The 24,494-nt window shown below is 42.7% G+C and overlaps 1 protein-coding gene across 3 annotated transcripts in view; it reads right to left on the reverse strand.

The window, feature by feature from the left end:
* Positions 1–24,494, reverse strand: part of LOC146799520 (cytosolic phospholipase A2 delta-like) — a 146,669-nt gene that overhangs the window by 64,961 nt on the left and 57,214 nt on the right. For all 3 annotated transcript variants that reach the window (XM_085627088.1, XM_085627086.1, XM_085627087.1), the window contains exons 2-5: positions 23,006–23,075; positions 21,386–21,522; positions 14,543–14,674; positions 3,980–4,020 (exon numbers count right to left, since the gene is read on the reverse strand). In XM_085627088.1, coding sequence (XP_085483214.1) covers positions 3,980–4,020; positions 14,543–14,674; positions 21,386–21,522; positions 23,006–23,057 — 362 coding nt within the window. In that variant the 5' untranslated portion in view covers positions 23,058–23,075. The remainder of the gene's footprint in view (positions 1–3,979; positions 4,021–14,542; positions 14,675–21,385; positions 21,523–23,005; positions 23,076–24,494) is intronic.

The following is a 24,494-nucleotide window of genomic DNA, read 5'->3' on the forward strand; positions in this document are numbered from 1 at the left end:
AGCTATTGACATTGCAAATAACAATGCCTTTTATTTTTGTTTTCTTTTTAAAAACATAAATAAAAGGCATTGTTATTTACCATGTCAATAGCTCAAACTCGCGTTAATGCGAGACCTATTGCATCGCAAATGCTTGTTCTTCATTGCCTGCAAACTCTGGAACTTGACGGCGTTGGAACTGAGATCGGAATCAAACCACTCTTTTTTTAGAAAGTCTCTGAAGAGATGGCTGTTTACCAACAGCTTGACTAGTCAATAATGGAAATAGGTATTCTGTCTTGTCTTTCAGTAACTGATCGCGCCAAGACGCCTAAACAATTGCACGCTCTACAAAAGTTTTACTTACTCACTTATTAAAGTTGATTTCGTTCGCTTTAAATGGTTAATTTCAGCTTCCACCATTGCATGTAAAATGCAGTTGAAATTACGCAGCATTGTTTAAATTCATTTTCAGTAGCAAATTATTTAGAGCTTTCTTTGAAACTGTTTCTGTTTCAAGAAATTCAGCAATTGGTGCTAATTGCACAATTTCCTTAGCTCGCATCTGCTACAAGGATAACATGCATGTTTTATTGTACCTATAAATTGCCCCCGGCCATTGGAGGTGAACCTGGCGCCACGGTGCAGTGTTGACCATTTGACCTGCGCGGTCCCGACTGGCGCTGTTTCGGGTGATTCTGCCGTTGCGGTGCATGATGGTCCATGTTTTTTGGAGCGGACTTACATCCGCTATGAGGGCTGGAATTGGCTGATTGCACTTGGCACCGGTGCCCATGGCTACCTGGATTCTTGGTGTGTTGTTACCACCCGTGATTGATATTATTGTATAATCAATTCAAGCATTTACGGTGGAAAAACGTATCCAAGTGACTGTGGGCTCCGGTGCCCCTAATTGCAAGTGGTTCATTTTGGTCCTTGTGTAGGAGATGGATTTGTTTCGGGCTGCATGTACCATCATGCACTGCAGTGGCGGAATCATTTGGGGCGGCCCTTGTCGAGATTGCGTAGGTCGTGCGGTTGGCATTGTATCATGGCGTTGATTACTTGTAACCATTGTGTATCACTTGTTTCAATTGTTATTGAATTTACGGTTTCATGGCATTGCATTCACTTTGAATTGTAAATAGCAGATATACCCGATGTGTATATAAACACAAACGATGGACTATGCAATGTAGCCCGTAATCAAGGTCTTGTTGACCGAAATGTATTGGGCGATTCTTTCCATACCGACTGTTTGTTTGTGAAATAAACAACAAAATTAGCAACTGAAAAAAAAAATCAGAAAAAAAAATCATGAGCCAGAATAGACAAGAAAGACGAAAGAGAAAGTAGAACAGGAGATGGTAAACAAGACAAGCCCGGCGGAGCGTGGCGCGTGCACTTGGGGGCGGGGGAGCGCATTCCAGGCGGGGGAGCGGACCCTTTGAAGTGCGATGCCAAACGGATTGCATGGCGGCACAATGCGCGTGATTGTGCACGTGCTAGCCATGCAATCTGCTTTTTGGGAGCACTTTTAAAACCCCCTTGCAATAGTCTCGCTTTGCGATCGCTTACGCGATAGCAAGGCGAGACCTAAAAACGAGGAGGCTTGTACTATCTGTTGTCTGATTTTGGACCTTAGTTGTGATGCCTTCCTGGTTCAATGTTATTACCAAATTCAGAAAAACAGCCTCTTCTTTGCTGAATGTGTGTGTGACCTTCAGGTGTTCGTCTCTGGTATTAACCCATTCAACAAAACCTATGGCGTGATCAATGTACCGTCGCCAAAGCTTCAGTTTTGTCCTGTAGAGGTTGTCCTGGTGGAAGATGTGGTCTGTTTTGAATTGGTGCACGTAGAGGCACGCCATAATGTGAACAAAAGTGCCTAACCTATTATTTTAGTATAAAGGCACATTTTAGAACTATGGGTAGAATGCCGTTTGCTCCATCCTTCCCGGTGTTTATTGCAGAGATGTTAATGAATTGTTTTTCTCTTATTCAGCAATAGTTATACCATTTCTGTCTTCGACTACTGGTTCAGTAGATGGGGATTTGTTTCACCTTTTGGAGACTAAATGGTGATGTGCATGTATCTGGTCAAGGCAATAGCTTTCCAGTCATTTGATACGTGGCTTATGCCTATTAGTGCAACACACAAGGACAGGCAGCCTTTCATGATACCTTTGAGAGACCCTTGTTTAAAACGACTGTGGTAGACTATGAGCAATTACGCATGTCCTCGCCTCCAGATTATCCTAAATATTTCTTGAAAGGAAATGGCAACTCCTAAGAGGTATGCAGGAAGAGAATATAAGAAGGATATTTGGATATAAGTAGGACAGCCACTTGATTAACCTCAAATATCTTCATCTCTTACTACAAGCTCCAGACCAGGGAGGTATTCATAGTGGGATTTGTCAAAGCTGTATAGGACACAGTTTTCCCTTGTTTTATTGATAAGCCTAGACGATTACCAGTGCTTTGGCCTGAGCTGTGGTATTGATAAAACTCTGTTGATACTGCTTGGTACATCCTCATTGTTTAAGGACTGGGGTGAGGAAGGGGGCTTGATTACCTACAGGCAATCGTCATTTCACTAAATCCAACTTTTCAGTGTCACAGCACTCATTCACCTTTTATCCCTCCAGGCAGAGATAATGGATTTTGACATGTGTTCTGCTTTGGTAGACATTACAGTGGTTTTGGGAAGAGGTCGTGGCTGCATATCTACTCACACTTAAGTGGGGGCCTTCATTCAATTAATTGTAAGGCTGGGAACCACAACATCTGTATATCTTGGGCTGGTTCATTGTGCATAATCGAGGGACTAGGACAAGAAAGGGCTGGAGTCTGTAATGATATTCAGTGCATCCCACCTGGTAGCCTACATAAACCTTTCTCAATCACTGACCTTCACCCTGGAGGGAAAGGCAGAGCTTAGAAGTATGCAAATTCCTACCGAAGAACTACAGTTAGCTTTATAGTTTCATTAAAACCCACAGCCTATTGCTTTTTTGTGATTTACACAGAAACTGCATTCTACCCATAATTCTAAAATGTGCCTTTATAATAAAATATTAGGCTAGGCACTTTTAGAGGTCTCTCTCCCCGTGGGTGGCAATCGGCCACTGTAAATAAATAAATAGAGAAATAAGCACATTTTCTGACGGGTTCATAAACAGAACAGCAGGATTCTCTTTTCCTTCGCAAGTTGCAATTTAATGGTATCAGAATATGAAGACCAGAAACTTCTAATGTTTGGCCCAATGCTGAAATTAGACTGGATTGCTGGCTTTTAAAGGTGGCCGTATGGTTGCTTTATATAGGCCAAATACATCTATTTTGATAATGATAATTTCCTGCACACCTCTTAAAATCTTATGTCATTTTCTATTTGTGTAGTGTACAATCTGCCCTTAGTATGGATTTTCACCGCTTTGTGGTAGTCCATGGGCAACTATTGCGATGAGTCAGAGGTTTCCATGGCACACTGGAATCTGAGTCGGCTTGTAAAATGTGGCTATCATCAGTCTGAAGGATTTGATGGAGAGAGTGTAACCTGGCATAAAAATTACTACAGGAATAGATACAGAACAAATTATAATTGACCCTGTTATGAGACGTGATGAGGGGCAGGGCAGAGAATAGACCTTTGAAGCTATGTATTTCATCAGCTCGATTTGCAGTTTTCTAGCAGTTGTGTATAGAAATATTATGTCCTAAATATTATTGACTAAATACCGTCCCACTGGGTGTGCATTTTCAACAATTAACTTCAATGAGGCGAAATGTTTGAAAACCATACTTAGGACAAGATATTTAGGTAAGATGATATTTTGGTTACAAGATTGACCTGCCATACCAAATCAAATTGATTCTAGAACCAAGAAATGTTGATATTATAGTGGGCGACCCAGCTTACCCAAGAGATGACCTTTCTTAAAAGCCCACATTATTAAGCACTTCAATTAAAAGAAATACTTCTCGCTGTACTCACATTCTGGTCATTTTGAATTCTACATCCAGCTCCTCCATTCCCTGGAATTACAATAAAAACAGGTGGTTAGGTGTACCTTACAGTGCTATACCTATAGCAGAATAATAACAGAGCACACAGGGCTTAAGAGGGCATCTTTTGGGTTTCAGAACGGGAAACAGGCATGCCTTCCTATGCAGTCCGGTGCTCAATCTATGGCGGTAATTACAGCACAGCCGTGGGGACGTGCAGTGTTACCTCAGACTGAACATTGTCTAAACATAAATGGGAATACTTGGCAGGGGTCACATTTACCACTAGTTTTTCCACTAATGTACAGAGAAGTTAGGCCTTTATGTACCAGCCCTTTTCCCCATAGACACAGAATGGGTAAAACCCTTTGATACATCTAGCCCTTAATTCTGCACACAATGTGGCCAGAGTGCATTTTGGTCGAATGTTCCTATCCTATGATGTGCAATATCAGTCTGTACAGGGAATCACTGGGAGATTTTAGTACCAATAATAGTTGGTGTTTGTTATCTGTTTTTTTTTTTATATGCCAATAAAAAGGTTCAAACACACAGTGCATGTTGGCAATGCGGGAATCCAGCACTCCTCTGAATAGGCGGAATCTGCGGTAATGCGATTAATGCACACTTCAAACATTTATTGGACACTCTAACCGAGGCCCTGGAATTATTTATTCGAATGTGTCTTAAGAACCATGTACTGTTGCGTGACAGAAGTCAGGGCGCACAAAGTAGGTTATAGGCCCGCTAGTTTTTTTTGCCTCAGGTCTCGCTTTTTCCCAGACTGCCTGTCTCAAGAGAAAGTTCCCGAAGTATACCAAGATAGCCCTTGGATATTCTCCTGATTTAGGTATCTTTTTCAACGTCAGGGGCACGCGATGTGCCCGCTGGACCTCCACCTCCCAATTCCACGATGATAGTTCTGGGAGAGAGTCTTGAAATACTTTAATCATAAAAGAGCGAGGATCCCCTCCTTCTGCTCCTTCAGGAATACCCAAAACACGCAAATTGCTTCGCCGCATCCGATTTTCCATGTCCTCGAGCTTCCACATCATATCAGAAAGTTCTTTTTCATGCGTGTCAATCTTTTCACGATTTAAGACTGTCTCTGACTCGTTGACCAGCACTCTAGATTCCATTTCAGTCATTCTGTCATTGAAAGAGCCAATTTTTCTTGATAGTTTACGAACCACCCCCTGCACCTTACGTAGCTCGGCTTGAGCTTTGCGACCATCAAGGGATGTCTCCTCCCTGTGTGCGGCTATAGCAAGTAATACAGTTTCCAACGTTGGTGCTGTTGTGTCTTTAAGATTACCAGGCTCCTGGTGCTGAGCGGGAGTTGGCCCATATGTTTGTGAAGGAGTAGCCACTGGAAGTAGATTACTAGTAGGTGCGTAATCCCAAGTCAAATCCGCCGATTCGCGATGGCCTTTTCTATACTTAAGCGACCTTTTCCGAGCTGTTTTTGCTCTGACGGTGCTGCCTGCTTCACTAGATTCGCTCGAGTGGGACGCTGTGTCTGTATTAGTGTCAGTTGACCAGCCTAGTTCATCGGAGAATGAATAGAAATCGCTAGGATCTCTATCTTTATCTCTATCCTTATCAGGATCGTCTTCGCTAAGATTTTCAGGGTTAAGTTCGGCAGACTGGGCACCATCCAGCGGGGCTGCCAAATTATTCACTAGGATTTCCGAGCCCTCGAGGGAAATAGAGGCTGCTGGTAGGTGATTAGATAAGACTGGATCGGCATTAGACACTGTAAGAGAGTTTTCAATATCTTTCTGTTCAGACATGCCATGAGCCTGCAAATTAAGTCCACTCCCATTTTTTAGGATTTTGGGGCCGCTGCCTCTTACCTGGGGAGAGATCCCTTCTGTCATTACACCATCTTGGCCCCGTGTACTTCCAGACTGGGGCTCGCTGGCCGCAGCGACCAGCGTTGCAGTATCTGTAGCCTGAGAAGCAGGCGCGCTCTGGGACCCTGGTAGACTCGGCTGGCTCCTCCCGCCCCGACCCGGAAGAGGACGCGCTGAGCCGCCGCGAAGGAGCTCCACCACAGAGGGGGTGTTTTGGCCACTTTTCCGGGAAGACTGATTTTCGTTTGGGGCTCTAGAGAGAGCCTTCTCTGCTGATCCCGTCGCAACACACAGTGCTCCTGCAGATACATCCACGGCCCGGGTAGCCTGTCTTGCCGCCCTGGCTTCTCTTGCTCTCATTGCAGCCGCAGCAGCAACCGCGTTCTTCGGTGCCATCACGTTGTAGACCTGTGTCAAAGCAGCACCCTGGTGAGTTCGGCAGCAATTCCTGTAGTTTTGACCAATAGCACAAAGATAGCGGATTATTGAGAAGCCGATCACCGTAGCCAGTGTTGAAATTCGGCCGTGTGCTCTATCTTTAGCGGTTATCTCCCCATCGAGCATTTTACATGGGTATACTGTAGTTCAACTCAGCTTGACGGCTCAGCACAGCTTTCCGCCCAATATCCCCGCAAAATCGGCACATCACCATCAACCATCAGCGATTGCATTTAGGCTCCATCTTCACTAGGCTCAAATTTCCTCAAAAATTCCTCATTTTTCTTCCATAAGCACCGGCCAGGCTGCACTACGGTCTCACACGACCGCCATCTTGCCTCCCCGAAGTTACATTCCAACTCATTAAACCGCTCCAAGACAAGAAGCTTCGGGTTTTTTTGAACAACCCAGCTTGTCTAAAGGTTATTAATGGGGATCAGACAAAATTTTTTACCTCTGAAATCAAGGCCAAAGAGTACCTAGACAGCCTTTAGGGATCTTTTTCTTCTTTCCTACATAAAATGAGAGAATCAAAAAAAAAAAAAAGAAAAAGAGAGAAAAGGTGGAAGAAAGAGGGGGTGAGGGGAAAAAAAAAATATATAAATAAAAAAATAAATAAATAAATAAAGTATGATGATTAAATAAATACACGGGAGGAGACATTGGAGCATCGGTCAGGGACTGCACGTCCATTGCTACAGACTCTAATGGAGTCTAATTGCCTCAAATATGCGGGGCTTGGGAGGGGGGTGGGGTGGTTCCGGGGGGGGGAGGTCAGGGGTAGGGGGAAGAAAGCACATAAAAATGGCAACCGCAAGGCTGGGAATGTAATTAGAACTGATAATGGCAAAGGAGAAGGAATTCACGAGACTAATACCGAGACCGATACTGATTCTGAGTCTGATCACGGGGTTGAATTCGAGTCAAGAAGAAATACAGTAGAATATGGCTAGGCTAAAGCTGTGCTCCTGGAATATAGCAGGACTTAATGATAGGGGAAAGAGGGATCAAATGTTTGGAATGATTATTCAAAACTCTTTTGATATATTATGTCTCCAAGAGACTCATATACCATGGGCAGAAAGAGATGTACTGAGAATCCCCGGGTATAATTTATTGGTGAGTACCACCCACACCGCTAAAACATGAGGTGTAGCCATTTTGGCTAAATCCTTTTTGGGACAGCCTACACGGAAGGCAGCTGATCCGTTGGGTAGGTGGGCGATTGCTGATCTCAAAATTGGGATTACTATATGTTCAGTTTATGCTTCTAATTTGTACGACCCCTCTATTTTTATCGATCTTGAGATGGAGTTAGCATCATGGCCGCATACATTAATATTCTGTGGGGATTTTAACATATCACTGAAGCAAAAAGGGCAAGCACATAATCAAGATTGATCCAAATATATTGGTCGCAAACCAAAGGTATATAGAGCCATCACACAACTTAAAGAAAGCCTGGGTTTGGCGGATGTTTGGGATACAAAAAATTATCATGACCCGGGATATACGTATTTCTCCTACCCGCACAATAAATATGTGCGTATTGATTACATCTGGACGACTACTAATTTTGTCAACAAGACACAAATAAATAAACTACCGAAGACTATCTCGGACCACAATCCGTTAGTACTCACAGTTAGTATTGATAATTTTTTTAGACCTCGTTCAAGCTGGTCCTTTGATAGAAAACTCTTAGTTAACAACGAGTATATAGAATATATCAGGTTATGGGCACAGGGATTTATTGATTGTAATCGTTATAGTGCCTCTCGAGATATGGTCTGGGATTGTTTCAAGGCTTCACTTCGTGGGGAAACAATAAGCTTTGTGGCCAGACAGAGGAAGGAACTCGCCAGGGCCTACGAATTGCAACTTTTGGAACTAGCTGGCATAGAGGAGAAGCACACTGATATAATAATGCAAGGTGGCGATGGAGGGCCAACTCTCAGAAAGATGTTGATTTTGAAAATGAAGATAAATAGTAGGTTATCTCAGAGAGCGGCCGAGATCTATCAATCTCACCGAAATAAGATCTATGAGGCAGGTGAGAAAGTCGGTAGACAACTGGCGCTCCGCACTCGTCAAAAACAATCCCTTAGTTTAATCACCAACATTAAGGCTGATGGTCGAGAATATACAACACCCGAGACTATTGTGGAGGTCTTTAGAAAATATTATCAAAAGCTATATCAAAATGAGGACACTTTAGAACCGGCTATAATCAGAGATGAACTTGCCAGGTGGGCAACTGAGCAGGATACTAATTCTGGAATTGGGACCATTTCTAGACAAGACCTAGAAAGAGATATAACACTGTTGGAGGTAAAAACGGCTCTTACAGAGCTTTCGTCAGGTAAAGCGGCTGGCCCGGACAAGATACCATTAGAGCTGTATAAAACTTTGGGTAATATTATAACACCTTTATTACTTTATCTTTTTATAGGTATTCAAGCCCGTGGCCTTCCTCCAAGATCTTGGATGGAAACGAATATAGTGATCTTTCTAAAGAAAGATAAGCCTTCTGACCTAACTTCATCGTACCGTCCAATATCTCTTATAAATTCTGACTCGAAGCTCTATTCCAAGATTTTAGCTAATCGTCTCAGGGGGATCGTCGAGCGTCTGGTCTCCCCGTGGCAGCACGGATTCATCCCAGGCAAGGGTACCACGGTTCATACCCGTCGTGCTATTGCTCTGTTTGACGCCGTGGGGGTCGGGGGGGGGTCAGATGTCGATGATCCTCCTGGATGCTGAAAAAGCTTTTGATCGGGTGTCGTGGGAGTTCTTGTGGGCGGTTCTTGAGCAAAATAACATCGGGCCGCGCTTTTTGAAGTCTATCAGGGCTATATACTCTACACCTAAGGCGAGGGTTCTTGCTATGGGTCTGGAATCTAGCCTTTTTGATATATTTCGCGGAACTCGGCAGGGCTGCCCATGCTCCCCGATTCTCTTTGCCCTATATATAAATCCTCTAATTCTAAAACTTGCTATGGCAGCAACAATTAAACCAGTTACAGTAGGTTCATTCGACACCAAAATTTTAGCCTATGCAGATGACGTGGCAGTAATAACATCTCATCCCACTGATGCAATCCGGGAAATAGAACGAATTACACAACTCTTTGGTCGGATCTCTGGATACTCTCTAAATCGAGATAAAACAATGGTTTTATGCACCCACAATACTCAATTTCTAGATGCAAGAAGGGTTGAAAGTGCAGTATATCTGGGAGTTCGCATATCCCCCAAGATTGAGGAAATTATTAAAATAAACTACGATCCTCTACTTCAAAAAATTAAGAACGATCTTAAAAGGGTAGATGGATTGCATCTTTCAATTATTGGAAGAGGGAATTTCCTTAAAATGAATATTTTACCCAGGGTCTTATATCTGTTCCGTGCGATTCCACTGTTAGTGGATGATAAAATTATTAAAGCCCTGGAATCCCAGATGGTTAAGTTCGTTTGGGGTTACGGAAAGATAAGGAGATCTATCCGATACCTCTCTCTCCCAGCTATAAGAGGGGGTTTGTCAATCCCCAATCTGGGATTCTACCTATGGGCAACCATGATTCAACAGATGACTGTACTATTCTTTGTTAAAATACCTGAAGAAGTTGTAAGGGATAAGTATATACCTTCTATTTATGAATTGGTTATTGGGGATAAGGCTAATGGCCTCTTGGCAAAGCAACTGGAACCCTCATATTACAAGAAAGTTAAGTTCAAGATATTATCCAGTGCCTGGGCAATCTGGAGGAAAGCTATGAGACATCTAAATATTCCGAAATACAACAAATATACCTCACTATGGCATTCTACAATACTACCAGTAGAAATGTATGATAAAATATCTAGAAGATGGGAATACTCTGGAGTATTAACGATAGGTGATTTTTTATTGCCTAGGAATGGGAATAGATTTCAAACCCTACAGAGTAAATTCTCAATCCCAGATAATGGGATATTTAAATTTATTCAGACCAACACGATGTTGAACTTAAAAAGAGCTGAGTATTCCCTGGATAATATTCCTTTATTGGATCGTATGGCCATATGCACGACCAGGATTGGGACTATTTATGATATTCTAATTGAAAGCCAACGGGATGATCTTGAATATAGGGAAGAGAGGTGGTCAAACAAATTAAATAACCCCAATGTGGATATTTATATGTCTCTGGCTCTTGCAATGAAGGTGTTTGTTGCTTCTAATATGAAAGCTCAGCTCTATAAGACCATATTTGATCTGTACTTTACACCTGCCAAACTTCACTCTTGGGGGAAGAGAGCAACCTCTGAATGTCCAAGATGTGGTAAAATCGGAGCACATCTACTACATATGCTTTGTGAGTGCGACAAACTTATTGTGTTGAGAGGTATGATAGCAAGCTTCTGGCAGGAAGTCTTTGGGCACTCGATAGCTGAATCTCCCACACTATACATCTTGGGCTATGATAATACACTGAAACACACTAAGGAGGAAGAAACATGTCTTTTTTTGGGTACGGCGGTTTATAGGATAATCCTTACAGCTCGCTGGAAGGATAGCGATGCCCCTTCCTTTCAGGTATGGCTAGGTCGGTTGTTGGGCATGTACAATCAAGAAAGTGCAATTTTTGCTTGTAAAGGAAAGGCGGCGAGGGCCTTGGGTAACACGATATGGAAACCGATTGAGATCTGGACCAACAATAATAGATCTGTATAAATGAACTAGCGGTAACCCTCTTGAACTATGTTTACTGAATATTTAATGAATCACTCTCTTGAATCCTTCGATATTCTGTTTTGCAATTTCCGATTCGTGATCATTACAAACGATGTATGATTTATGTTGTATGATTTTACAATTGAATGAAATGTCAATGTAATGCCTACGGTTGCAATAAAAAAAAAAAAAAAAAAATTTAAAAAAAAAAAAGGATGAATGTAAAAAAAAAAAAAAGAACCATGTACTGAATACCCAACTTCGGGGTGAGTTTACTGCTATGACTCAGTATACAGGTGAGTGGTTTTTGATGTAGCACTGCACATGAAAGCTGAGACTTGTGGCTTAGTGGACTGATGTGTCCACTGTAAGGGCCTCAGTTTGACCTCATGGTCACAGGTTCAAATCCCACCGCGTCCACTCATCCTTCTGACGTCAATAAAATGAGTACCATTGAGTTGGGTAACAATCAACATCTGTTAATCAGCGCCAAGATACCCTTCTGGGTGAACGTGCGCTTTACAAATACACATGCTATGAGGTGATGTACACAGACCACATTACAGAAATCTGGGTTTGAAAAAGACGAGGAGTGTGTCAGATGTCTAGGCACGGGTTCTATGTCAAAATATTGTATGTAGAAATTTCATCTGATACAGTGTCCTAAATATTGTCCCATTGGATATAGATTTTCTATTGTTGAATACAATTGGGTGATATTTTTATAAATGATATTTGGGACATATTTATGCCAGATGAGATTCTGATACTAATATTCTGGTCTCATACTGAGGCAGAGAGATCAAGTAATTTACCCAGAATTGTACAACTTTTTGTTCAAGTGGGAAGTTGGAATAAGAAGTCAGGCTCGATGGTTCCAAAATCAGCATTCGAGTCACTAGACTACATCTTCTCACTTGAGGAAACGTATTCATGCTTACATTAGTCCCTGTGTGAAGCCTTCATGTTACCTCCTAAACAAAGAGTCTAAATGGGTTGACTCTTCTTCAGGCTTCATTCTGAGCACTCCTGCAAATGGGAGTTTGTAGCTACTTCAGAATTACAATATACCTCAATGTACCGCAATATACTGGAATATACTGCAATGTACTGCAATATACCACAGTCTACTACAATATACTGCAATATACCGCATATACCGCCATATTCTGTAATATACCTCAATATACTGCAATATACCGCAATATGCTGCAATATACTGCCCTTGGCAATTTTTCCCTATACAGATTTTGGCAGGACTCATCTGATGAAATATGAACAAGGAATAGTGATCAAAGAAGGGAAAATGCACTTCAGTCAGGTGTGCAAATTCCAGTACCATATGGTATGCCTCATTCTGAGTACTGGAACTCATAATGGCGAGAAAATGCAGCACCTGGTAAATATCGCACCCTTCGGGGTCAGTATTTACCAGGTGCAGTATTACCACCCCAAATGCTCATTCCAGACTACACCTACGTTACGGGAAAGAGTTACTTTATAAAGAAGCAGTGACAAATGAAACCCATGCAGGTTGATGCAGTACAGTGCAGAGTAGTTGTTGTTTAGATGAAAAATCTGAAAATGTTGAGCTGGTTACCCTAACCTCAGAAAGTGCTTACTTTGAGCTGGTGGTTGTCCATGGAGGCTACCGGTGCTCTTTTTTGGGGTCTAGCAGCGCATATTTTTTCAACTTCAGACTTTTCTAGAGAGCAAGAGAGTGAAAAACACTCGAAGGGGAAAGAAGGAGGAAGAGAAAGACGGAAAAACCCTCACAAAGGGAGGAAGCAGAAACCTGCAAGAGTGAAATAAAGGTGCAGGGAGTGACTGGGAGCGGATAAAAGAGACAGGAGGTAGCTCTACGTCAGTGCTTTATTTGTTAAAGAAAGAGTGTCAGTGCCCAAAGCTCTACTCAGAAGCCCACTGCCGGCGCGCAATTAAATGTCGGCAGGCAGCATACCAAGGCTGTCTAGCCTTGAATCCTTCCCAAGCCCCTTTAATCCACTTTCAGACACTGCTGCCCCTTTAGCTCACTCCTTTGGGTTCCTGCTTTCTCCCTTTGTGACAATGTTTTCATCTTTCTCCTCTTTCCTCTTTCCCCTTTATGTGTTTTTCCCTCTGTTGTTCTCGGGAAATATCTGATGAAGAAAAATAAGTGCCTGTCTCCAAAAATGAGTGTTGGTTCTTTTACAAATTAAGCACAGCCTTCAACCTTTCCGTTTAGCACTGGGAAAAAAGTGATTATTAAATTCATACATTGGATGTTAAGGCTAATCAGAAAATCTTGAATTCTGGGATTAACATTTGTTTTCTGCATTGTACATCTGCTCGAGATCAGTGAAATTGCATTACAGGAACACGATGAAGTCAGGGTCGGGCAGCCGAGGTAGGTGTCTGCCTTTTACAGGTGAGGGTGGATTTGTTAGAGCTAATAGTCCGGTTTATTAATTCATGTCTGGTTATCCAGGAGATCCCACCGGAGTCGCCATTGAGTATAGCTTTCACTTATGTCAAACCACAAGTGTGAGACTGGCCCAAGGCCAGGCCCTGCTCAGTTGTCTAGCATCATCAGACCCGTGTTTCTTTCACTTTCACCATCCAGGCACAGTACCATCTGAGAGTCAGTGCGGCGCTGGGATTTTGGGGCATTGCTATTTGCAGTAAAATCCAGTATTTGTAAAGTGCAAACAATTGCCCGAGGGCGTCAAGGCGCTGGGGGCCATTGGGAAGATTAAGTGAGCTATTGTCCAGAGTCACACGGTGATGAGCTGAGCTGACCTGCCACCACTGATCGAACTGTGAGCCCCCATGCTCTGGAGTCAGATGCCCTGGCCGCTGTGCAACACACCTCATCCACTGGCATTTAGATTTTCCTGGTATGTGGGTGCATTGGCATATGCGTGCCACTGCTCTTCTGCATACATTGTACCAATAGGTGTGTTTCCGTTTATTTTGAGTAACACGTACTGTTTAAAATAATTTACCTGAACTAACAGTCATGTAAATATTTTGTTTTCTTATTTTGGAAACCAAATTCTGTACTCTGGCTGTCAATGTTCCTAGCCAAGACCTCCTTAGGTAAAATGTTAATACAAAGACCTGGCTTGCTAATTCTAAAGTAGCATGTTAGTGACACTGTTTCCTCAAATATCCATAATGTGAAGAGGAGTTGTCCTAATGGCTAGGGCGCTCGACTTCAAACCTGGGGAACTGGGGCTGAGTCTCGGCAATGACGCTGAACATCCTGTGATTCTGGGCAAATCACTTAATCTCCCCGTGCCTAACAAAAATTAATGTGGCCTCATGTAATGCAACTGGTGCTATGTAAAGTGCTCTGATACCCGATTCGGGTCAAGTTCGCACTATATAAAACTCTGTTAATAAACCAATGTGAAATACTCTCCCAAAACGTGTACACTATATATGATGGTATAAATATAAGAGACTGTTTTATTGGCACACCGAATAATCAGAGAAAAACGTACTAAAATGAGCACACACAGACTTTTATTCCCTGAACTCGATGGGAAAAATGACCTACCTGAGGGTTGAGAGCAAAGGTTTTGTGAATGGGTTCCGCAGGTGAGACTTGAGCCAGGTCGATACTTAGAGTGAACAGGTGGTCATCTTTAGTGGCAGTATCTTGATCATAGACGGACAGTTCTAGGACATTCTGGAAAAAGAAACTAATAGTTAAGCCATTACATATACTCCAATATGAATTGAAGAGACAGATTGGAGAATTAAACTACAATTAAGCATAGGACAAACACTATGTATTGATGAGCCAAAAAATTAGTAAATGTTTAATTTCCGCTTTGTCAGTTCATATAACTGTGACAACATCATCACCCACTTGCTGCCGGAACATGTTTCATCCGTGTGACTTTCTCAAGGCTTAAAATTAGGTATTGTGATCACATAATGCAATAACAATATGAATCAGTCTCTCTACATGGGTTGCTAAAGATGAAGGGCCCGATTCACAAAGGTAAACATTGACTTAGGTCTAAGTTTGCTACTTTTTTGTATATACAAAGATAAGTTACTACTAGTAACTTCACTACTAGTGATTTTACTAGTAGTAACTTTATTACTAGTAAATTTACTACTAGTAATTTTACTAGTAGAGAAGTTACTAGTAGTAACTTAGCTTTCTGAATACCAAAAAGTAGTAATCTTAGACTTAAGTCTAAGTTTACCTTTGTGAATCAGGCGCAAAGTCTTTGGTGAACAATCTAGATATCTGTTTTAAAGCCTTGTTAAGAGTTTGACAGACAGAATACATGATGGATATCAAGTCTGATGCGTTACAAGTGCAGTCGGCTATAATGCACTTGTAATACAGCGGAAGGAACATCCATTACGTTTGTGACAGTATCCTGTCCACTACACTCTAAATAAGGCTCTACAAAATCTAGAAATGATTGCTTAGTGCAGTCAGGAAGTCTACAGTGTATTTGTGTGTAGAGGCATGCAGCTACAAAATCTAGAAATGATTGCTTAGTGCAGTTAGGAAGTCTACAGTGTATTTGTGCGAAGAGGCATGCAGGCAGTAGAAACTGAAGACAGTGCCCGTGTGGTCTCCCTTTTGTGGTGGCATATCACATTGAGCTCCGTTGAATACAGTGGAGTAGCTCTGGGCTTCTAATGGCTGGTTTAAGCCCGGAGCTCCAACTTTCCAATGTTTCTCTTCATGTTTCTCCATTTTTAATTTAGAACATTCTACCCTTAGTGGGTGGAATGTTCTAATATCCCTATAGCCCTTATGCATCAGGCTCTACCGGTCGTTAAAGGCCCTCACCCTCATTATAGGCCCAAGCCGCGGGTTCAGGCCCTTTATCAACCGGTATAGCCCACGGCAGGCTATAATACCCCTGCTGAGCGTTGGTAATGTTCCATTAAAAGTATGTAGTCCCAGAGATATTACAGAAGGCACGGGGCATAGCCAGAGAGAAAGAGAGAGAGCAAGAGACCAGAGAGGGAGAAGACTTAGAAGAAACAGGAAAAGAGAGAGAATGGATGATACGTGAGCGGTAGAGCAAGGAAAGGAGGAGAACAGGGCTAGTTTGAACATTTTTGCTAGGGTTGCCTTTGGTACCCGGTCCGGCCCGAATGTAATAGCATCCCTTCCACAAACAGAATGAGACATTAATGCCCGTATGTATTGATCATGATGTTTTTATTATGCATGCAAGCTGAATGTCTAAAATAAACAAAATGAAGTGTCAGGAACTTAGCTTTCCACCTCTATTAGTAATGTATGCAGACTTTGAGCCTCATTTATTTTGCCGATGGGCATTTCGCCGCCAGCACTGCAGCGCCTAATAAAACAGCACTACAGTTGGAGGTGGCAAAATGCCTGTGGGCAGGGTGAGGAGGGAAGAAGGGGCACAGGGGACCAACCTCGTAAAAAAAAAAAAAGATGGCAATCACTGCAGTGCAAACACCAGCGTCAAGAGCGTATGCGTGTTTGCCCCCGTGAACTGTCTGCTAATCTATGAGTAACATCTCACCCTTAATCGAGTCTTACTCTGGTATGAATCCCATTTCAAAGTCCTTCGCCGGGATGGTAAGTTGTACTATAAGTACCATTGCCTATTATGCACTTGTAATAAGGCACACAGGCCCTCTGCCACCATTGTGATGGAGTATCCCGACCGCCAACCTCTAAGTAAAGCTCTCTGGGGCATATTATCAAGAAACAGCGTTAAAATTATTGCCGCTTTAGCAGCAGAAAACAGCCGCTAAAGCGGCGGGTAAATGGGCTTGATAATATGCCCTTGAGAATTCCCATAGAAGCCCATGTTCTGGTGTCAACATGAGCATCTATGGGAATTCTCTGCGGCATATTATCAAGCCCATTATCGCCGCTTAAAACTGCCGCTAAAGCGGCGATAATTTTAACGCTGTGCTTGATAATATGCCCCTCTGTTCTCACGAACACCGTACACTCCTTGGAGCAGGTAGCTCTTGTTGAGCCACCAAAGAGACGTCCAAATAGAGACCGCATGACACCAGCATGGGATTCAGTTGTGGTTCAGCCCTCTGGTGCCACTGCTGAGATGGTGCCCATGAGTTACTCTTCCCCATTTACTTCACCTGGCATTTAATTCTGTGCATTTACATCGACAGTACCTTCACTTTGTTGCAATAACTGAATTTTACCATCACTTCACCCAAAGCATAAAAAAAACAACTTTACGGTAGGTATAATTTCGTATTAGGAGTAAAAATACTAAATTAGTTGTAAATTATATATATTAATTATATTGTTCTTAATTAAGGGTTAAGGTGAATGTAGTATTTTTGTTATATTTAATTAGCACTTAAATGCCATTTACAATTAAGGGGAAGGTCAGTATTAAACTACTTGAATACAATGTAATTAAAATTAAAGTGGTTAATAAAATATGATGTTAGGATTAGCGTCGGGGATAGAATAAGACTTATAATTATTTCAATGTAATTTAGGGTTAGGATAAGAATTAATGTAATGATAACTACTTCAGTTTAATTAAATGAATGCTTATGATTAGGATTGCAATACGGTTCATATTTTTATTTAATGAAACATTTAAAAGACAGGGTTGGAGTTATTTTTGTTTTATAACAAAAGTAACTAACTGTAATTTATTTCAGGCTGGGTTAAGACAGGTGTGAGACAAAGTTAACTTGCTATTTTAATTAATTAAGGCACGAAACTTTATTCCGTTTATGGCTAAAGAAATTAGTATTAATTAAACTGAATATGATTTAGTTAAAATATGAAATAAGATCACGAATACAGTGAGCGTTACAGTAAAGTTTCAGGTTAGGTAGGAATGGGAGTCGAATGAAGTAAAGAGGTAGAAAGGGGATAAAGTAATGTCATTCAAATGTTAAGTACAGGTGGGAGAAGTAAAGTTAGTCGAATAAAGGTCACACAACCCTTGAAATGTAGGACGCCATGATGCTACATACTCTCTAGAACTACCAGCTGACCCTGACACTCCCCTGGAATTAGAAATCTTTGTCCTATGGACTGAGATCCGGCTTGTAGAAAGGAATGCCCAGTGTTCGTCCTCATCCATAATGACGTCATGAGGTGTGTCCAGCTCTGTTCCATGAAGGCTGGATTCCTGTGAGATTTTTAGGACGTTCAAGTGGAATAAAATGATATCCAATGTCGCTAACTGGAAGTCTTTACTTAGTGATTGCGCTACTAAAAACCAGGCATTAATGCAGCTCTTGTGCACCAACATAAGACACACCTAGCAGCAAGCAATAACTGCTGACAGCAGACACTGGCCATAAACAATGACTCCTGCTGTTAATTACTGGCTGCTGACCTTAGATACCGCCTGCTGCTGATAGTTACAGGCTGCAGGCCCTAGATACTGGCTGCTGACTCTAGATACTGGCTGCTGAGTCTAGATACCGCCTGCTGACCCTAGATACTGGCTGCTGACTCTAGATACTGGCTGCTGTTGTCTAGATACTGCCTGCTGACCCTAGATACTGGCTGCTGACTCTAGATACTGGCTGCTGAGTCTAGATACTGGCTGCTGACTCTAGATACTGCCTGCTGACCCTAGATACTGGCTGCTGACTCTAGATACTGGCTGCTGACTCTAGATACTGGCTGCTGACTCTAGATACTGGCTGCTGACCCTAGATACTGGCTGCTGACTCTAGATACTGGCTGCTGTAGTCTAGATACTGCCTGCTGACCCTAGATACTGGCTGCTGACTCTAGATACTGGCTGCTGAGTCTAGATATTGCCTGCTGACTCTAGATACTGCCTGCTGACCCTAGATACTGGCTTCTGACCCTAGATACTGGTTGCTAATTCTAGACAATGATTGCTGAAACTAGACGATAATTGCTGACCGTAGAAAATGATTGCTGACCCTCGATATCTGCAGCAGACCCTCCTGACCGTATATACTGACTGGAGACCCTAAGCAGCCCTAGACAATGACTGGTGACCCTAGATATTTGCTTCAGCCCCTAAATACGGTCTGTTGTACTTAAATACTCGCTACTGACCCCTGACAATGGCTGCTGACCGCAGATACTGACTGCTGTCCCTACATACTTGCTGTTGACCCTAGATACTGGCTGCTGCCCCTAGATACTGGCTGCTGACCTCTTACAATGGCTGCTGACCCTATATATTGGCTTCAGCCCCTATATACTGTCTGTTGGACTTAGATACCAGCTGCTGACCTTAGATACTGACTGCTGTCTCTAGATACATGCTGCTGGCCCTAGATAGTGGCAACTGACCCTAGACAATGAATGCTGAACAAACATAATGACTATTGACCCTATATATTGTTTATTGCCCCTAGTTAATAACTACTGACTCTAGACAATGACCGCTGAGCTTAGATGCTGACTGCTGCAACTAGATGCTGACTGCTAACCCTAGATACTGGCTGCTGACCCTAGATACTGGCTGCTGACCCTAGATACTGGCTGCTGACCCTAGATACTGGTTGCTGACTAGATACTGGCTGCTGGCATCAGATAGTGACTGCTAATCCTAGACAACGAATACTGATTGTAGACAATGGCTCTTGACCAGGGGTGTACTTTTGGGGCGGGGTGAGGGGTTTAGGGTGTGAGACCCCCCAAAATAAATACACTCTTGGCTTGGTATTTGCGACTAGGGACTGGTCTGGTCTGTCTGTGTCTCTGCCATTGTTCTTGTCATTCTGATTTTGCAAAGAGATATTAAATTGTTAAATTTTGGATCTGGAGTATAAATATATTTAATGACCGGTTTAACAAATAAATACCAAATCTGAACCCACAGAAGTACTACTTGAATGGATGCAAACCTACTACTTTTTAGAATTCACAAACATTAGCAGGAGCAGACTTTAAAAGCTGCATCAGCATCAGTCTTACGGTTCCAGGCATACTAGTGGCAATCAACGCCCAAAGGGTGATGGGACGACTGTTTGCAAATAGTCGAACGACTGGCAGTCCCTCAGGGTAGTATTCAAAACCATTGTTTTTTGCCCACTGTGCCACCCTAGACCTTAGACTTGATTCAGAATTTAGCAGATGGAGTAAAGGCTGACAGGGAGGCGGAGGACTTTGCTACCTTTACTCCACCAGCCAAATTTAGAGATGTCTGCCAGCCTCGCGGACATCTCTATACATTGACAGGAACCACCATCATGGTGATTCTTGTCCATATAGGAAAACCTTGACGCAGGGCTCCATCAAACACGACGGCTGGCATTCAAACTTTTCCAATGTTTTTTCTTTTTTTTTTTTAAACTCCTAAAGCAGGAGTTTGTTTTAAAAAAAAACAAAAAATACTGACCCACCCACACTATGGGAGACTTCTCCCATAGTGTGGTGGTAATTTTGTAGGTCTAGCCTGTGTCCGCGCATGTGCTGGTGCATGCACTCTCGCTTGTGAGAGATTTTGAGTTCTTCAAAGGGCTTGTAGCTTCACCCATTGCTTACCATTCGTGCGCCTCACTGTCACACTCATTTACTGCCGTCTAATTGAGTAGTGCAAACCGGCTTCACTTCCTCTTCTTTTGGCTAGAGCACAGACCATGTACTGATTGTTTCAGTTGGATTAGGATCCTTCTGCTGCAGGTGCTGTGACTGAAGTACTATTTTTTATTTTGTTGCTACTTCCCCTCCCACCCTCGTATGTGTGACATCTTCTCTTCCTACCCCCGTCCTTGTTGGTTCTCAACCACCCACCCCCTTCCATGTTGCTTCTCCCTCTCCCACCCCGTCTGTGTTGCTTATTCAGCTCCCACCCTCCCCATGTGTGTTCCTTATTCCTTCCCTCCCCTCCCATCCGGGTTGCTTATTCCCCTCCCAACCCCTCGTTGTCCCTGCTGCTTATTTCCCCCCATATAAAATAACCGATATGACACGGCCAGCGTTGGCTGCTTCATGCCATTTTTTTTACTGTCTCGTTGACTTCCACCTGCCCTTCCGGTTATCCACCTATACCCAACTGGCAAAGCCAATAGCTCTCCCATAGGCAAGACCTATTGACCTTATAATGGCTTGTTCTTTTTTAATTGTCTGTCACTGCTAAAAAACAAAAAGCTGAAGTCCTACAAGCCAGGGCATTAACATTTCTATAAATTTCATTGGGCCCGATTCACAGAACTAATTTAAGACAAAATCCTAAACTTACTACCATTTTGGTATTCACAGCAGGCACTTACTCATTTTGGTATTCACAGAAGGCACTTACTCATTTCGATATTCACAGAAGTTAGGAGTCCTAACTTTAGGACTCCTAAATGCCTTCTGTGAATACCGAAAGTCTTAAAGTTAGGATTTTTCTTAGTTTAGGAGTAGTAAAGTTAAACGTAAGCCCCCCGTTGTCCTCTTTATTAACTGATGTCCTACCATCACGTCCTTCACGATCCTGAATTGGAAGGTCTCATCCCAGACGGGGCTTTTGGAATTCCAGATGGTTTTAGTTTGTTTCTTTTCACTGGAAGATGTGGGCAGGTAGACCAACACATAGCAATCAGGCTTAGAAACTGAAAAACACATGAATTACATTTAGATCAGGAAAAATTATGTCAGGGTCAGGTACTCCAACATTTCTCTATCAAGGACTTATTATTAATAACAAATTGTACTATCTATTTTCTCATTGGCCATTTTCATCCCTCCCTCCATAAATACTGTTCTTGTAAAGAACCAATTTCACGTTCATTGGCTGAGTCTTGATTAAGTATATTTTTAACAATCCGTTGGTAAACAGATTCCATGGGGTAGTGATACAATGTTATCCTGAAAATGTTTAATTACTAAAAAGGCTGGTTACCTGGTAAGTGTTGTCTACGAACACAGAGTCACAAATAGAAATCAGCCCCTGTGATTATCTGTTCCTTACAACTGATACAGTAGGGCCACACATTGGCTTCACTATTGGATTCCCTGCTGTAGATTCTCTAACACAGCATTAAAGTTCTAAACTAGTACACAAATAAACAGTTGCTCTTTTTACTATTGAGTATTAGAATGTGTGAGTGTTTGTTAGAGCCTGAATAAGTCCGGTCTAGTGATCTACCTGAATTCTTTTTTTTTTTTAAATGGAGGTGGACCCCCACCCACATAAGTGACACGCTTCATCATTGGGTCTGCTTCTCGCCTTGGCCAGTTGCACTGAGGTGGTATATCCCAGGGTTCTTATTACAGGTATGTTCTTTGTGAAGCCGTATTAAATCTTTGATGCATCGTCTTCATAATACAGTATTAAAACTAGGAGAAGCCGGGGAGATTAAGACCCTTAGGGGCATATTATCAAGCACAGCGTTAAAATGATCGCCGCTTTAGCAGCAGAAAACTGTCGCTAAAGCGGCGATAATGGGCTTGATAATATGCCGCAGAGAATTCCAATAGAAGCCCATGTTGACACCAGAACATGGACTTCTATTGGAATTCTCAAGGGCATATTATCGAGCCCATTACCGCCGCTTCAGCGGCAGTTTTCTGCTGCTAAAGCAGCGATCATTTTAACGCCGTTTCTTGATAATATGCCCCTTGGTTCTTCGGTGTAAGCACGATTCGGCCCTTGCCCTCGATTGCCACACCAAAGAGGTAGAACATCAGTTCTAAACAGCTTATCTTCTGACCCAGGCCAGTTAAAGTATTTTTTTGGATATACACCATCCTAAATGATTATTGGTTTGTTTTCGACCCTCATTTGGTCTCTTCCTCCATTCCTACAGTACAGTATGTGTTTCTTTCCATTGCAGAAAAGCCCCCAGTGGCTGAAAATGTTGTATCGAAAGGTCATTATGTCTACGACAAATAGCTAAACTTCTAATTATTACAGAGCGATAGCCAATCAGAGGCTGACAAGTGGTGTCCATGTGAGAGGGCAATAAATGCCGGTGAATGATGCTGTGGGAGTATGCTGTGCAGTCTGACAAATCCACTCCACATGTACTTCTGCCAGAAGGTGAGTGCAAGTAGTTCAAGGAACCTAGGTGAGCATAATGATATGGTACTTACAGGCATCTGCGCTCCGGATATTTCTGGCTCGTATGATCCTTACAGACAGCATGTAGGAAGACACCTCATCCTGCAAGGTACAACAAGAATTACTGACTCACTTCTCATCTGTAGAAGCATGATGCATTACTTGGCAGTAGATAAAAAGTACACAAGTGCAGTACACAAACAACCCCATACTAGGGTCACTGTCATTATGGTATTCTGTAGGCCGCATAGATTTCGGCATAATTAGGGCTTTGTTACACCTGACACTTAATCCACCATCTGCTGAGTTATTTTCAGATTTTGCCAAAAACGTTATTTCACGATCAATTAGATCAAAAGTTACTAAAAGAAAAAAACACATGGGGCCGTATTATACATAAGGCGCATTTTCCTTGATTGCGCTGGGCGCAACTTTTTAAAAATGCGCTCAGCGCAATCAAGGGAAAATGCACCATATTAGAGTGAACGCACCGCCCCCAGGCAAGCTGCGAGCTCAAACTGCCCTGGGGGCAGCGCATTCAGGTGAAAAACGGAGCGGCTGCTTTGATTTGCTTGTGCGCAATATGCGTATTCGGCGAAATCAGGTGTACCCATGCCCCCTCGTGTCAACGGAAGCGTGGGTAATTCCAAGGATATTCTTGCTTGCCTCCTGCCCAAAGCAGAGATACTACAATGTAGCGGACCCTTCTGAAAAATGCAGAATTGAGCAGTAAGGGTAGGTTAACAAAACAGATACAGTAATTTGGGCAGTACAATAATGTTCGCTCTAGCTATCCTGCCAGCCAGCGATATGGGTAGCTTAGACCAAACTACCACCTTTCCCTCCGGCCATGTAATTGTCCCGCCTTAGTTTAAGTTCCATAGTTCCGGTGTGTCTCTACTAAGGCAGATTCCCAGGAATTTGACAGGACCCTCAGCCCATGTTAATGGTTTTTCCAGTGAGAATGGCAGCGTATCGTTGGTTAGGGAAAACAATATTGATTTGGACCAGTGGATATGTACTCCAGATATCCCAGCAAATCAGATAAGTTTGCGTATCATGGGGCCACGGTTTTCTTTAGGGTCATGTACATAGAGGGTGATATTTTGTGCGCTTTTAATGAAACAACCAGTCCATGAGACGTGAAACCCAGTCCATGTTAGCATGATGCTATCGCAAACGCGCGGCCAAGGGCTCCATAGCCACAGCAAAAAGGAGCGGAGACAAGGGACTCCCTAGACACGTATACTGAGTCATAGGGAAAGGTGGTTCAGACAGGAGGTCAGTCATTCTTATACGGACAGTCGGGGCAGTGTATAAGAGGCGTATCTTTTGTATGTAGTTAGGGCTGCGGCCAATCCTAGTCAGAAGTGCAAAGAGATATGGCCACTCCAGGGAATCAAATGCCTTAGTAGTGTCTAGGATGGCCGCCAGTGCTAGCACCTAGGGGTTGAGATGGTGTAATACAGCAAACAGGGTACGCAGGTTATGGGCAGTAGAGTGCCCGGGTATAAACCCAGA

This window comes from Triturus cristatus, chromosome 9, assembly GCF_964204655.1.
Source record: "Triturus cristatus chromosome 9, aTriCri1.1, whole genome shotgun sequence".
In the NCBI taxonomy this organism is placed as follows: Eukaryota; Metazoa; Chordata; class Amphibia; order Caudata; family Salamandridae; genus Triturus; species Triturus cristatus.